The 14,395-nt window shown below is 37.5% G+C and overlaps 1 protein-coding gene across 3 annotated transcripts in view; it reads right to left on the minus strand.

Annotated features, from left to right (window-relative positions):
- The window catches only part of LAMA2 (laminin subunit alpha 2), a 592,018-nt gene that overhangs the window by 205,904 nt on the left and 371,719 nt on the right, over positions 1-14,395 (minus strand). For all 3 annotated transcript variants that reach the window (XR_014803693.1, XM_084956512.1, XM_084956505.1), the window contains exons 19-20: positions 8,194-8,405; positions 3,070-3,176 (exon numbers count right to left, since the gene is read on the minus strand). Coding sequence is in view for 2 of the 3 variants with exons in the window: in XM_084956512.1 (XP_084812638.1) it covers positions 3,070-3,176; positions 8,194-8,405 (319 nt within the window). In the remaining variant the exon portion in view is untranslated. The remainder of the gene's footprint in view (positions 1-3,069; positions 3,177-8,193; positions 8,406-14,395) is intronic.

Below are 14,395 nucleotides of genomic sequence, written 5' to 3' on the forward strand. Positions count from 1 at the left end.
TGTTAAAAAATATTTCACAGCCTAGGGAAAACTCTGTAGTAAACAAATCTAAGGAACAAATATTCTTAGTCAATAATTGAGATTAATGAGGTAAAACAAATAGAAGAGAATGCCTGCCCAGTGGCATTCAGTCTCAGTGGGAAGTTTGATGAGCTTCCATAAATCCTCATTTATTATCATTGGGGTGATAATAAAATCTAGCACTTATATATTGTGCTTGCTATGTGTCAAGCATGATTTTAGAGCTCTGTACAAATACCAATTCATTTAAATTCTCAAAACAATCCTGGAAGATAGTTATTGTCATGAACTTTTTACAGAGTGGTGAAACTGAGGCATATGAAGGTCAAGTAAGTGGGTCACCAGCTAGCCAACTGTGGAGTCAAGCATTCCAGATCAGCCAGCCTGGTTTCAGGGCCTGCGCTCTTACCTCTCACACCTAACTGCCTCAGAGGAAAAATGGTCTTGGGACAAAACACCACTCTATACATGGTGCTGTAGGATTTGCAGGAAAAGGGCAGGAATCAGGGTTAAGTTTCTGCTAAATTTATATCTTGGGGACATATTGATCAGTTACTATCCCTTTTCTTTACTTTAAATATATGCATTTTACTTCTGAAAAACATGATCTCTTTTAAGATTTTTCCATTTAATAACATTAGTAATAATAACAGTAATAATACTGAACATGTCCTAAGAACTCTCCAGATGTGTGTCTCATGACAACCTGAAAGAGCTATGGAGGTGCCTGGACAGATCTCCTGCAAGAGAGCCTGCAAAGAGTAACTGGTTGAGAAACCCCAGCTTCCACTCTTTTTATCCACTGGAGGTGTTCACACCAGGTTGTGCTTCTCCTACTCAATGCTGTGCTAGAATCTTTCTGCCCAATCCAAGATTCCTCTAATGGGCAAATTTTGCTTGGACACTCTCTACTGGCCTGGTAAAGAATTAGAGATTTGAGCAGAATTCATCCACTGAAGCTTTTCTATCTAATACTTCCTTTTCTCTTCCCTTTCACATGGTCAGACCTGCATTTCTGCAGAAGGCTGCTCCCTGGGTACTATGCTTCCTCCCCCATCATCCTTCACTGGAATTTCCTACAGTCAATCTCTTGGCATTTGCTCTCCGAGGATCCAAGCCAACACAAACTCTATGAAGTAGGTCCTATGACAGATGAAGATGCTGAATTATGTAAAGAGTTAGGAAACTGTGATACAGTTTACAGGAAGTGGTGGAGCTAGGATTTGGCCGGAGGCAGTCTGATATCAGAACTAATGTTCTTAAAATGTCAGTACAGAGTCAAAAATAAAACCATAAATTTGTTCTCCTTTCCTCTTCTTCTCCCTCTCCTCTTTCTCCATTTCTTTCTTCTATCCCCTACCCTTAATTCTCCCACAGGCTATGATTCTACACTGGCAAATACTCTGAACTTGGCCTTGGATCTATTCTTCCTTCCTCTCTCCCTTCCTAACTTCCTTCCTCCCAGCATTGGTTTTGTTTCGCCCTATGAGAAGAGGGATCAAACTTTTGTAGAAGACAGGATTCCTTACTTTGTGTATGTTGCACGTTTACAGTGTGAAAATGTGTTTCGTGCGTTTGTGGTATACATGAACAAAATATGATGTGGAAAGGTAACAAAATCATTAATTGCAATGAAATGTCAGTCAAATGTCAGCTCAGAAGGCTGGATTTTCTTGGGCAAGTCATTTCCTTTGCTTCCTTTCATTTGTTCATTCATTTGTTCTAGATGATGCCTGAGGTTTCCTCCACTTCTAAGATGACATACAGGTTCCTACGAATACACTTGTTTGGTTTCTACATATCCATGATCAATTTCACCTTTTATGAACCTATGATTTTGAATGGACTTTAAAAAACATATTGATAGCCATTTGTAAAAGGCAAGACTTCAATCAGGAATTGCCTAGTTTTCACACTTGCAATTTGCACACTTAGCAACCATCATTTGGGCAAATGTCACCAGGGTAGGTCAGTGGCAGCACATGGAACACAGCATGCTGAGGCGCGAGCCATGCAGTGCCTCTGGGATTACCGGAGCCAGAGGCCGATAGGCCCCCCGAGGGCATCCGCTGGAGCTGCTGACACCCCACCTCTGGGGAGACCCCAGCACCCGCTGCGCTCTCTGCGGCTGCTTCTCCTGTCGGTGCACCTGCCTGCTGAGGTTGCATCGTTTCCCTACGAAGCTTGATTTGCAGACACATCTGCCTGAAATATCACACTGTGGCGTCATAGAGCCAACGGGATTGCAGCCACAGGACACACATAATCGCTTCTCTGTGTCCCACCACATAGCAGGCTTTAAAAGCCAACAGAAAAATAAAACAAAAACAAACAAGAAGAGCACAAATATTATTCAAGAGATAGAGAGAAATGATATTTTCAAACTTTCTACAGAATGGCCAGTTGGACACCCGAGAAATGCTTGGTTCTATGCAATAGCATTTATAACGCCCAAATTACATATTTATGTAAAAGAAATAGTACAAATCCTCGCACTCTCATGGAGGAACCTCAACGTTCTTGCCATACTGAAGGCAGGCAATATGTTCAGGAACTGAGAGAAACATTTTGGTTTTTGTTTCATTTTAGCAAAATGATAACTAAAAATTACTTTGATTTACTTCTCTCCTGAAAACTTTTGTTGACTAGAATGCTCACTGGAACTTTTTAAATGAAAGAACTAGAACAAAGTGTTTGATAAAAGCAAAGGGTGTGACACATTTTTTTTTCCCTGCCAAAAACATTAAAGCAAAGGAAAGAATACTTGACACACCATAGATGGGGATTACATTTGTATGTTGTTTCAGAAATGTCTGAATTATAGGAAATATTACACAAATTTGTTACCAAGGAAATACAGGTCGAAGGTCAAATGCTAGTATATGGCAAATTTTGTTCTATTTTGAGAAAACATTTCAATGATCACAGTAATTTTACATGGAGAATTAGATATTCCTGAACCCGTCTTTCAATATACTCAGGTGTGTGTCACTGAAAGCTGATGAAAAGTGTGAAGGAAGAAGTAATGCACTTCTTCCTACTTCTTACCTTACATTCATCACACCGCCGCCCCTGCACGTTGGGCTTGCATTCACACTGTCCTGTCCGAGTATGGCAAACATCGGAGAAAGAGCCATTGGCATTACAGTGACAAGCTGCAAAGAGAAGAGAGATCTGTGGTTGAGAAAACTGTTGTAATAGTCTTAACAGGTTTGTTAAATAATAACACCCCCCAGATGGTAACACTGGCCACAAAGTTTTAGAAGAGAGTATTTTCTGATTGCTAGGTGTTCTGTTAGACATTGCATCATTTGATTTTGACAACAATTCCACAAGCTGTAGAGATGATTAAAGTAAAAAGTTATAACACAGGTCCTGGCACATCATATACTAAGAAATATTAATGTCACATTATTATTCCAATTGTGGGAATGAAGATGCTGAATTCAAAGTGGCCATAATTCAAGGCCACATGATTAGCAGGTGACAGCTGAATCCAGAAGCTCAGTGTCATGGCTTCAGGTAAAATATTATTTCCATCACTCCTCCAGCTGTTTTGTGTTATCATACATACATTGGGGTAACATTTAAAATAATATAAACTCAATAGAAGTAATGCATACTGATTCTAGAGCTAAAATAATTTTGAGAAATTATCAAAATTAATAGCGCCCATGGCATAATATTAATGCCACTACTAATGAGGCAAATTTAATTTTTTCAATTTAATAATTATTTACTCTGTGCTAGCTTTTGTGTTAAGCTCAAAAAATAAGCTTGGGGTGAAATATATACAATGTATATATATTAGTTATGTATATACACACATATATAATATATATGTATGTGTGTAAACACATACTCACACACACACACACACACACATATCTCCTTAAGATTAGAAACATATATAAGGCAGAAGAACTAAGTAGACATTTTTCCAAAGAAGACATCAAAGTGGCCAACAGGCACATGAAAAGATGCTCAACATCACTAATCATCAGGGAAATTCAAATTAAAATCACAATGAACTGTCACCTTGCACCTGTTAAAATGGCCACCACCAAGAAGATAAAAGAGATAACAAGTGCTGGCTAGAATGTGGTTAAAAAGGAACCCTTACACATTCTTGGTGGGAATGTAAATTGGTCCGACCACTGTGGAAAACAATATGGATATTCCTTTAAAAATTAAAAATAGAACTACCATTTTTAGTAGCAATCCCACTTCTGGATATATGCTCCATATATATATATATACTGGTATACATACACACAGAAAACTATATATATATATAAAACAATATTTCAAAGAGATATGCATTCTCATGTTTACTGCAGCATTATTTACAACAGCCAAGATATGGAAACAACCCAAATTCCTAGCAATGGATGAATGGATAAAAAGATATGGTGTATATACACAATGGAGTACTATTCAGACATGAGAAAGGAGAATATCTTGCCATTTGAGTGGATCTTGAACACATTATGTTAAGTGAGATGTCAGACAGAGAAAAACAAGTACTGTATGGTATCACTTATATAAGGAATCTAAGTCAAACTCAGAAAAAACAGAGAGTAAAATGCTGGTTACTATGGGATGGGGGTGGGGGGAAAAATCAATGCTCTTTAAGGTTATAAACTTGCAACAAGTAGTAAATAAGCTGCAGTGATCTAATGTACAGTGTAATGAATATAGATTATATTGTAAAATAATTACATAATAGAATAAATATCACTCCAATGACAACCATATTACAATACATAAATTTATCAATGTAACCCATTGTACAACTTAAATTTATATAATGTTATATGTCAAACATATTCAATAAAATGTATATAAGATAAAAACCGTTTCTCCAGTGTATTAGTATAATATTATAATTTTTAAAAATCACTTTTGTTTTATAACTTATATACTAGTGCCAAAGACAGAAACTGTATTTGGTTTAAGTAATCTGTCATTTCTGTGTTATGAGGTTGTCTGATGTTATTCTGAAACATACAATAAATCAGTTGAAAAATTAAGTGGCTTTTTCACAAAGAGAATGGTAATTAATGGTTCACTCTGTACCCTATTAGTGCATTTTTAATGGTACATGTAATTGCATTGATACCAGAATAAAAATGTGAGGGGGCAATGACATGGGAATTTAGGCTATTCATAGATGATTTTGGTAAATTTTTTACAATATTTCATGTCTCTGAATACTCCAATTGAACACAACTTATAGACACATTATAAATAGCTACTCCATCAGCCTATGCTATTTTTCTGTCCATCTGGCTGGAAGTTCTACTTACTTTTACTGTTTTCTGAAAAACTTCTTGATTTTTCTTTCAGTAGATCAAGTTAAGTGTCTGCTAACTTGAAACTAGTTGGGTGGCCATTGAGGAATTAGCCCCATCAGCAACCAGTTATCTCCCTCGGGTAATAACCTAAGGGTGGTCATAGCTCTCATGTGAGAAGAGGTTGAAGAAACCTGTTTTAATTAAATATCCATTTCATTTTCATACTAGAATTGTTGTATACACTTCTAAATTTCTTTATGTAAGTTTCTTATATATGTATATATGTCAATTTTAAATTTCTCAAATAATTTAGAATTTTAAATACACTTTGAGTGGGAAATACAAGATTAAATTTACTATTAAGTCATCTTAAAAATAACAAAAGCAATATAGAATTCTTAAGTGGCCTTTTTTTTCTTTTTACAACTGCACCTGCAGTATATGGAATTTCCAGGGCCAGGGGTTGACTCAGAGCTGCAGCTGCAGCCTACACCACAATGACGGACTGGATCTGAGTTTCATGTGTCACATATGCTGCAGGTTATGGCAATGCCAGATCTTTAACCCAATGCGTGAGGCCAGGGATCGATCCTGCATCCTCACAGAAACAACGTTGGGTACTTAACCCACTGAGCTGCAATGGGAACTCCTTCTTAAGTGGCATTTTTATTTTATTTTATTTTATTTTTTTGTCATTTTGCCTTTTTATAGGGCCGCTTCCGCGGCATATGGAGATTCCCAGGCTAGGGGCCTAATAGGAGTTGTAGCCACTGGCCTACACCACAGCCACAGCAACGCGGGATCCGAGCCACGTCTGCGACCTACACTACAGCTCATGGCAACACCGGATACCCAACCCACTGAGCAAGGTCAGGGATCAAACCTGAAACCTCATGGTTCGTAGTCGGATTCGTTAACCACTGCGCCATGACGGGAACTCCAAGTGGCATTTTTAAATGATGTATATGCCACAAACAATATATACAAATTTAAAAATCAAAATGTGTTTCTTTGTAGCGGTGTCCTTTTCATGAACAGATCCAGAGGCAACTAAAATAATAGTTTGCTATGAGTCTTCTTTTTGTAAAGGTTTGCTAACTATGCATAGAAGAACTATAATATCTATGAAAAGTTATAAAATAACTAAAATAGATAAAATAGATTAATAAGTCATTTAATGATAAAGAGCATTAAAAACATAATTATGTGTATACCACATAATAAGTGATATAAAAATTGGTGATGGTTCAAAAATATTTTTATACCATGTTTTTTTAATCTGTTCTTAAGACTTCATGCCCCGGATCCTGAATTCAACACAACAAAATAAGTGGAACTGTCTCCTCGATTTTATGGAAGGGGTTGTTGGAAGATAGAAAATGAAGGGTTCAGTGAGAAACCTGGCCCTAGAAATAGTGAGCCATGGAGACTGACTACTCCCTCCCACAAGCACCTCGACAAAAGGAGCCACCACGTGGGGACATCCAGGCCCCCAGTAGCTCACTAAATTCTCTCAGGTGCTAGATCCTTTAAAACCCACAGAAAATTACGCGTCTTTCTGTACATGAGGAAAGTGAATCTCAGCAAGGTTAGATGTCTTGCCCAGGGTCACAAAGGTAGAAAGTATAGATCCTAGATGATATGTCTGAATGGGAGAATTTCTCAAGCTATTTATGATTTGATCCAAATGCCATAAACCCACAGTGTTTAAAGGCACTTGTGAGCATGCTGGACATTTGGCTTTTAAAAAAACCAACAATTTACTGGTGATCTGAATAGCTGCCAACTGGAGGAGAGAATGATTTGGTTTTGATTCAACAAATTGCCATTTTTAAATTTTGAAAAGCTGGTACTTAGCTTCCCAACCTGTGAGGAGAAAGACACCTTTCTTATTGAAATGGTGGGCCCCACCAGGTCTTTGGTGTTTATAGCAGAGCCAGTCACAGGCACTCCATTTCCAGTAGTTTCTATAAGCTTGCAGGTCCTGAGACACAAATGAATGATTGGAAGCGTCTTGCCTTAGATAATGAAGAAAACAGAAGTGAACTGCTGGGCTGGTATCATAACCCGCTCTGCCTACAGATGATAACAGCCGGTGAAGTTGATGCTGGCAGCGTCTAGCACGAACATGGATTAACACGGATATTCATTGCATTTGATTCTCCACAATGCGATCTCCCTTGCATAATATATTACCGCTAATAGAAAGCATTTGTTAATTCTACGCAATGCTGAATTAATACAGCTGAGGAGATGAAGATGAGGGTAGGAATACAGTGACTAATATGGAGGAAGTCCTACTGCAGCTGATTTTGTGGAAGAAATAGCATTCTATGAATAGTCCTCAGGTGATGGGTAATCACTCCACAATTCGAATGCCAGTGTGTAGGACCATTGACAGAATTTTAAACCTATTGTGAAATGCAAGAATGTCAAGTTTACCATAAAAACATAACAGATTAACAACTACCGACAGGTACAAATGAAGCAATATGGGCAGATAAATCTATTTCAAGAAAGTGATTAGAATTGAGATAATCAATAAGGATAAACAGAGCCTACACCTAATTTTCAAATTCTTCTTTCCTGCCACATACACAAATTTATTCAAAAATCTTCATTCCACCTGTAAATGGAAATACGTGTATCATTTGAAAAATAATGATACTTCAACAATGCAGCAATTTTGAAAAGATGTAATCTATTAGTAGAAAGAAATATATGAGAATATTCAGACTCTGTGTATAGTCTGTGCATCTATCTTACATGTACTACACATAATTTCCTACTCTCCAACCCCTACTCAAGAACTCATCAGCTACTTTGAGGGGCAATGCATCAATTCTGTCAGGGGCATCAATAGTTCAGGACTTACGCTGACAGTTCTTTGCATCAACTGCGTCTCCAAAATATCCATCAGCACAAAGCTCACAGTACCGGCCTGTTGTACCCGGCTTACATATCAGACAGGAGCCAGACAAGCTGTCACAGCTGCCAGGGATGGAGAAGTCAAGGTTGTCATTGCATTGACATGGCTGACATGATCCTCCGGGTACAGAGGGTTGTCCAAAATAGCCTTCTGCACACCTAAGGTGAAAAATTTCATCAGTGAGTACTTGGGAGGAACCCATGACACCCTTTGGGAGGCAACGCTTATCTATTTTTTCATTCTACCCCTCTTCCAGGATATGTTTTCCCTTTAAGTGCTTCTTGTCTCAAACGCAAGGTAATTAAAAAAATGTGTTTTTTGTTACTGAAGTGTAGATACAAGATGAAATCCTGCCAGCCCCACTAGTAATTAGATTTCAGCCAGAAAAAAAAAAAAAAATCTTGTCACTGGCACTGAAGACGAGACCAAAGCATAATAAGAAATCTGCTGCTGGCACTCGGGAGGAATCTAGGTCCGTGTTGGAAAGCCTTTGTAGTACAACACATCATATGTATCCATTCCAATTGGTTGTTTTCTGTACAAATATGTAAGGTTCACATTTTTTTTTGTTGTTGTTGTTGCAGCAAGATCTTGTTATGAGGAAACAGGCTCAAAAGGAAATTCAGTAGTGAGAATTCAGAATTTATTAAACAGAATATCGAAAGATCCTCATTATTTGTGTGGGGGCTGTGAGTTTCTCTGCATTAATAATGACCTTTTATGTATTCGCATATCTGTACAGAGGCAGATTTTCACTGAAGCATCTTTACTGAGAAACAGGCATGCTGCATATTATGGTAACCCGCCATAAGGTGATGTTTAATTGTGCCTACAACTCTTAACTAGCTCCAGTGCTTCTTTTTTTCTTTTTAAAAAGGACTAAACACTATTATACATATTATTGGAAAACCGAAAGTTCATTTATTTATGAAGCATGGGAAAGATTTTTAAAAATTATAGTATCAAATTTCCCTCTAACCATGTATTACATTTTAAAATGGTAATTAATGTTACAGATGCATAGATACACCTTTATAGGAGGCACCTATTTATATTCTACTCTGTCTTCTCTTTCAGTTACATTTGCTCATATTTCATATTAAGCTCCACTTGCCAAAGGAGGAATGAAAGAGTATATCTGAGGTCCTATGTTCAGGCTAGCTCTGTTATCTGTGCCATCTTAGCAGAATAGAAAGTCCTTTACAGTGAGGGTCAAAATGGAAGGGGAACAAACACAGTGTGGGAGAATATATTTCAATAATACACTGTGTTTATGCTCATCCACTTATATAAGTCCCTGTGTAGAGAGAAATGTTCACTGCTATTTGAAATAGAAATCGTTTAAATCCAGTACATCATATGAGGATACTTTAATAGTATGATGATCGTGTGGAAAAGTCATTAATTTTGTAAGATACATTGGTTATCCTAAGTTGTCTAGGACATTTATAGATGCCATAATAATCTTGTATAATTAACATTTTATCATATTTTTAAATAAGATTACTAGTTCTAATGTTAACAAGATATTTTATAAATTGTGAAAGTCATTGTATAAATATTGCTTGGAGGAATAAATGTTACATTGTGTAAATGTTACCTGCCACCCACAAATATAATTGCTTATTAATTCTCTTTTGTAAAATACGAACTCAGATTTTAGTGCATAATATTCCCCCATAATCCTTCAGGCATGATATTCAATAAAGAAAGGTAGAAGATTCTTTTGCATTTTAACCCAATTCTTCTCACCTTATTTGGTATTCAGAGCTCACGATCACATCCACATATATTCACATCTCATTTTGCTTACCATTAAGAGAATGACTTTGCTCCACTAGAATAACGATATACAATGATCATTATCACAGACCAAAACAAAAACAAAAACAAAAACAAAACCCCATTATTTTCAGCTCACTTTCCTCAAAATAACTTATTGCCCTCAGGAGAGATGGCATTATACAAGAAGCTCTGGGAATTTTTTTAAAGAGTAGATACTAATTAATAAGTCCAAAATTCTCCCACAATAATAATTTAAAAAGCAACTCAATCCTTGAGAAAATAATTATAAATAGAATAACTGAGGAAGCATCTGTCTATTACCTTGTTGTAGGACATATAAGGAGACTTACTGAATATATATGATAAATAATTCATGTTACTTCCCCGAAAAGAAACATTCAGATTTTATTACTAGTGTGTGCGTGTGTGTGCATGCATTGCGTGTGTGCATGCTTGTGTGTTTCTATACATAGAGGAGTATTCTTGGAGACTTGTCGAAATATTTCAATAGGAATTAAAAAGTAATTCTAGGGTCAGTGATTACAGTACTACTAATCATATAATCTATATTAATGATAGTAGTGTTTTATAGTCCAATCGAGTTGAATTCGCCTAAGTAAAATTGGTATAAATCACAGTTCTTCAGGCTTTCCAGCTTCGCAGATTTTCACTCTACCAAAACTAATTTTAAGTTGAAATCTCAAGTCCTCTCATTTTCATATGCAAGGCAGAAGGAAGGCATTTTTAAACAGAGTTTATTGGATTTTTTGCTAGAGATGAACATCTTGACATGAGAAAGTCACTGTTCCTTTCCACGTTTGCTAACTTTTTTTCCAAATCAAATTGCAACGTTTTAAAAAGAGATCCTTGAAATGTGGATAACACACAGTTATGTAATATGGCTGTTTCTACTGGTGACTTAGGAATACTATTAAGGGAAGATATTTTAACAGCTATTTAACAGTATACACACATATATACATATACATATATATATATTCATACATACCAACACACACATACATACATATATATGGGGGGGAACAGCAGAAGTGGAGAGAATCAATGAGAAGAAGAGATGAAACCAGTGACACTTTTATCTCATTCTGCTCCATCATTATTTCAACAACTTTTGGCTAAAATCAGTGGTCTACATTTTTCCTATCTATAGACTGAACACAACACTTCAATCTTTCTAAGCAAATTAGAAAAGCTCTTGCTTTTTCCCTTCCCACTCCTCCTTAAACATCTACCGAGCACTTTTACATGACACTTCTACTACAGTCCACGGAGTTGATCCTTGAACAACATGGGTTTGAACAGCATGAATCTACTCCTACACCGATTTTTTTTTTCCAATAAATACCACACTACTACATGATCCAAGGCTGGTTGAATCCCTGGAGACCACACTGTGGATACAGAGGGCCAACTCTAAAGTTAGACACGGCTTTCAATTGCACAGGAGTCAGTGCCCCTAACCTCTGTGTTGTTGTAGGGTAACTTGTACTTAAAAAGGTAGCAGGGAACTATTATAGATAAGCAAATATTTTAAAGGAAGAATAGAAAATGGCAACCGACTCAGGCTGGGATTCATCAAGGGCCCTTTAAGGATGACAGAGCTGAATTTTAAGAGTTGAGCAGAGTGAGTCTGAAACAGAGGGGTGGAAAGGCTGCAGTCTTCCAGGCAGAGGGAACAGTATTGGCAAAGGCACAGAGTCTAAATGGAAGTGGCTGTGTAATCATGCTAAATTCCTACGACCTCTCATTTGACTGAATCAGCTAAAGACTGAAGGAGTGTATCTGCTTATATGGTGCCTTTCTGCAAATTAAAAAAGGGTTCTCTCTGTGTATATGCAGAAAAATGAAAAGGCAGTGGACATGGCTGGGCACCCAAGCAGCAGGTGTATTGGCAAGGAGAAGGCACAGTGGATTCGAGCCCCTAGTTTCCCCCCTTGGCTGAGTACTTTTGTGCAGTGTACAAACTGCACAAACACAGATAGCAGCTTTTTTTTTTTTTTTTTTTTTTTTTTTGGTCTTTTTAGGGCCGAACACACGGCATATGGAGGTTCCCAGGCTAGGGGCCGAATCCGAGCCATAGCTGCTGGTCTATACCACAGCCACAGCCACAGGATCCAAGCTGCGTCTGAGACCTACACCACAGCTCATGGCAACGCCAGATCCTCAACCCTCTGAGCAAGGCCAGGGATCAAACCTGCATCTTCATGGATGCTAGTCAGATTCGTTAACCGTTGAGCCATGACGGGAACTCCCAGATAGCAGCTTTTTGAAACCTCACTTCGAGTCACAATTTTCCTAATGGCACTACCAAGTATGTACAATGGTTTCTCTTATTTCTATAACCCCATGCTCTGCATCCAGGAATCAAGGGCTGAAGGAGACTCAGCCATGAGTAGAAATTCTCACCAGCAAAGTGATAAGATGCCAATCATACTCAGATGAGAGTCAAGACATTTCTGAAGCAGAGAATATATAAATTGGATTTTGGAACTGAAATTTTAAAAACAAAAAGTAATTTCTCTGACACTGAATATAAACCATGTGGATAAAGTAGCAGGTGAATTTTCCAAATACTAAGCAAATGCACTCAAATATCTTCTGCATTCTCAGTGGTAACTAGGAAATTAGTCTCAACTTTGATCTCTCTATCCTTATTTAGGGAGACTGAAAAATTGGCCAGCTTGGGAGGGGAGTGGGTTTAAGGGGTTTGTGCATCTCATTAAGTTACCTGTAGTCCTGTGAATCTAGGTGGGTGAACTTGCCTCAGTTAAAAATAAGTGTCTTTCTCCATAAAGTGTGATATATTGCTGAGATGACAAGCTTATTCAGAAAGTAGCTTAGTGCCCAGTAGAACAGGTGTCATCAGCATTTAGCTCACTTTTTTTCCCCCTCCAAGTTCTTTTTAATTTTCTCTTGATGCTCAGACACACATCCTTTTTTGACCTTTAAATAATGTCTTGTTTTTCTATTTTCTCCTCTTATCTAGACAATAAAAGTCTGAAATCTTAGTGAAGTGCCATGATAAATACCCCATTCCCTAACTCCTGGCTTTCTTTTAATTTTGTTTAAAATGTTCCCCAGTCAGAAGAAAGCAGTAATATCTCAAAGCATGAGTGCTTTGGCCTCAAGCAAAAATTTCTGAAAACTGTAACTAGTGTCCTATGTGTGACAGAATATCAATCCATATTTTGTCATATCTTGTGTTGCCATCCTCTTATTCATGATTTTTTTCCATTCCCTCAATTCAAACAGCAAGTCCATCTGTGCTGCATGACTGACTGAAGGAATCCATCAGGAATAAAAACAGAAACATTGGAATCTTTTGGACACTGGCTTTAATAGTCACCATTTCTATGAATGGGGCCTCTTCTCCTGCAACTCATCCCCAAACAAGACATGGGATGGAGCTGGAAAGGCAGATGGAGGAGAAATGATGAAAGTGGAGATGTTGGCTGGTTCCAGTGTGGAAAGAAAACAACAGTTTGTGTCCTGTGCCCCCAAGAGTGGTAGGAAAGGAGTGGAGAGAGCTTAGACCTGAGAGGAAAGGTAACCACAAAGAGAGGAAAATGGAAGAGGCCGGCAGAAACGAGCTTGGATAAATTACTCACAACAGATTGGTCCCATCCTAGGTCCATTGCTCAAAACACACACACTCTCTCTCTCTCATACACACACACACTCGTGCACACAACACATGCACACACGCACTTTCTCTCTCTCACTCACTCAAGCCTTCAAGCCTCCTGGTACTAAGTAAGCTTGTTAGAACTTTGGTTCTAACCAAAGTTAGAGATGGGAAATGAGGAGGAGAGAAAAAAACAACTGGAAACAATCTTTTTTTTTTTTTTTTTTAAGTTGGGATCTAATTGACATATAACACTACATAAGTTTAAAGTGTACTTGACTGAGATTATGTGTCCAAGCTCTCACAGCTCGTACATATAAAGAAATCGATCTCAAAATAGAAATTGAGATAAAAATATAAAGTTATAAGTTCCGTCCATCTGAGCTGTAGTCTTAGATGCATTCTTGTGATACTATAAAAGTAGGGGATTTATGATCACATAAGATTAGAAAATGCTGAGTTAAATAAACGGAGGAGATTTTTTTTTTTCCACTCCAGGACTGGTCTGAAGTTTTAACATGCTAATAGATGCTTTCCAAACTTACGTGATCACAAAACTCTATTCCAAGAACATCTACAGCTTGGGAAACACAGCTTCAATTTTTCAACGCTGATTTTGTGTGAGTGATGTGCATAAACTGATTACACCAATCACTCAAAGAATAGTTTTGATTGTAAGATTTTCAAAGCAACCAGTATCTCCTTGCCACTCTGACC

This window comes from Sus scrofa, chromosome 1 (genome assembly GCF_054392235.1).
Source record: "Sus scrofa isolate SSC_HxYL_T2T_F1_AM1 chromosome 1, Sscrofa_HxYL_maternal_Yorkshire_Landrace_v2.0, whole genome shotgun sequence".
NCBI lineage: Eukaryota > Metazoa > Chordata > Mammalia > Artiodactyla > Suidae > Sus > Sus scrofa.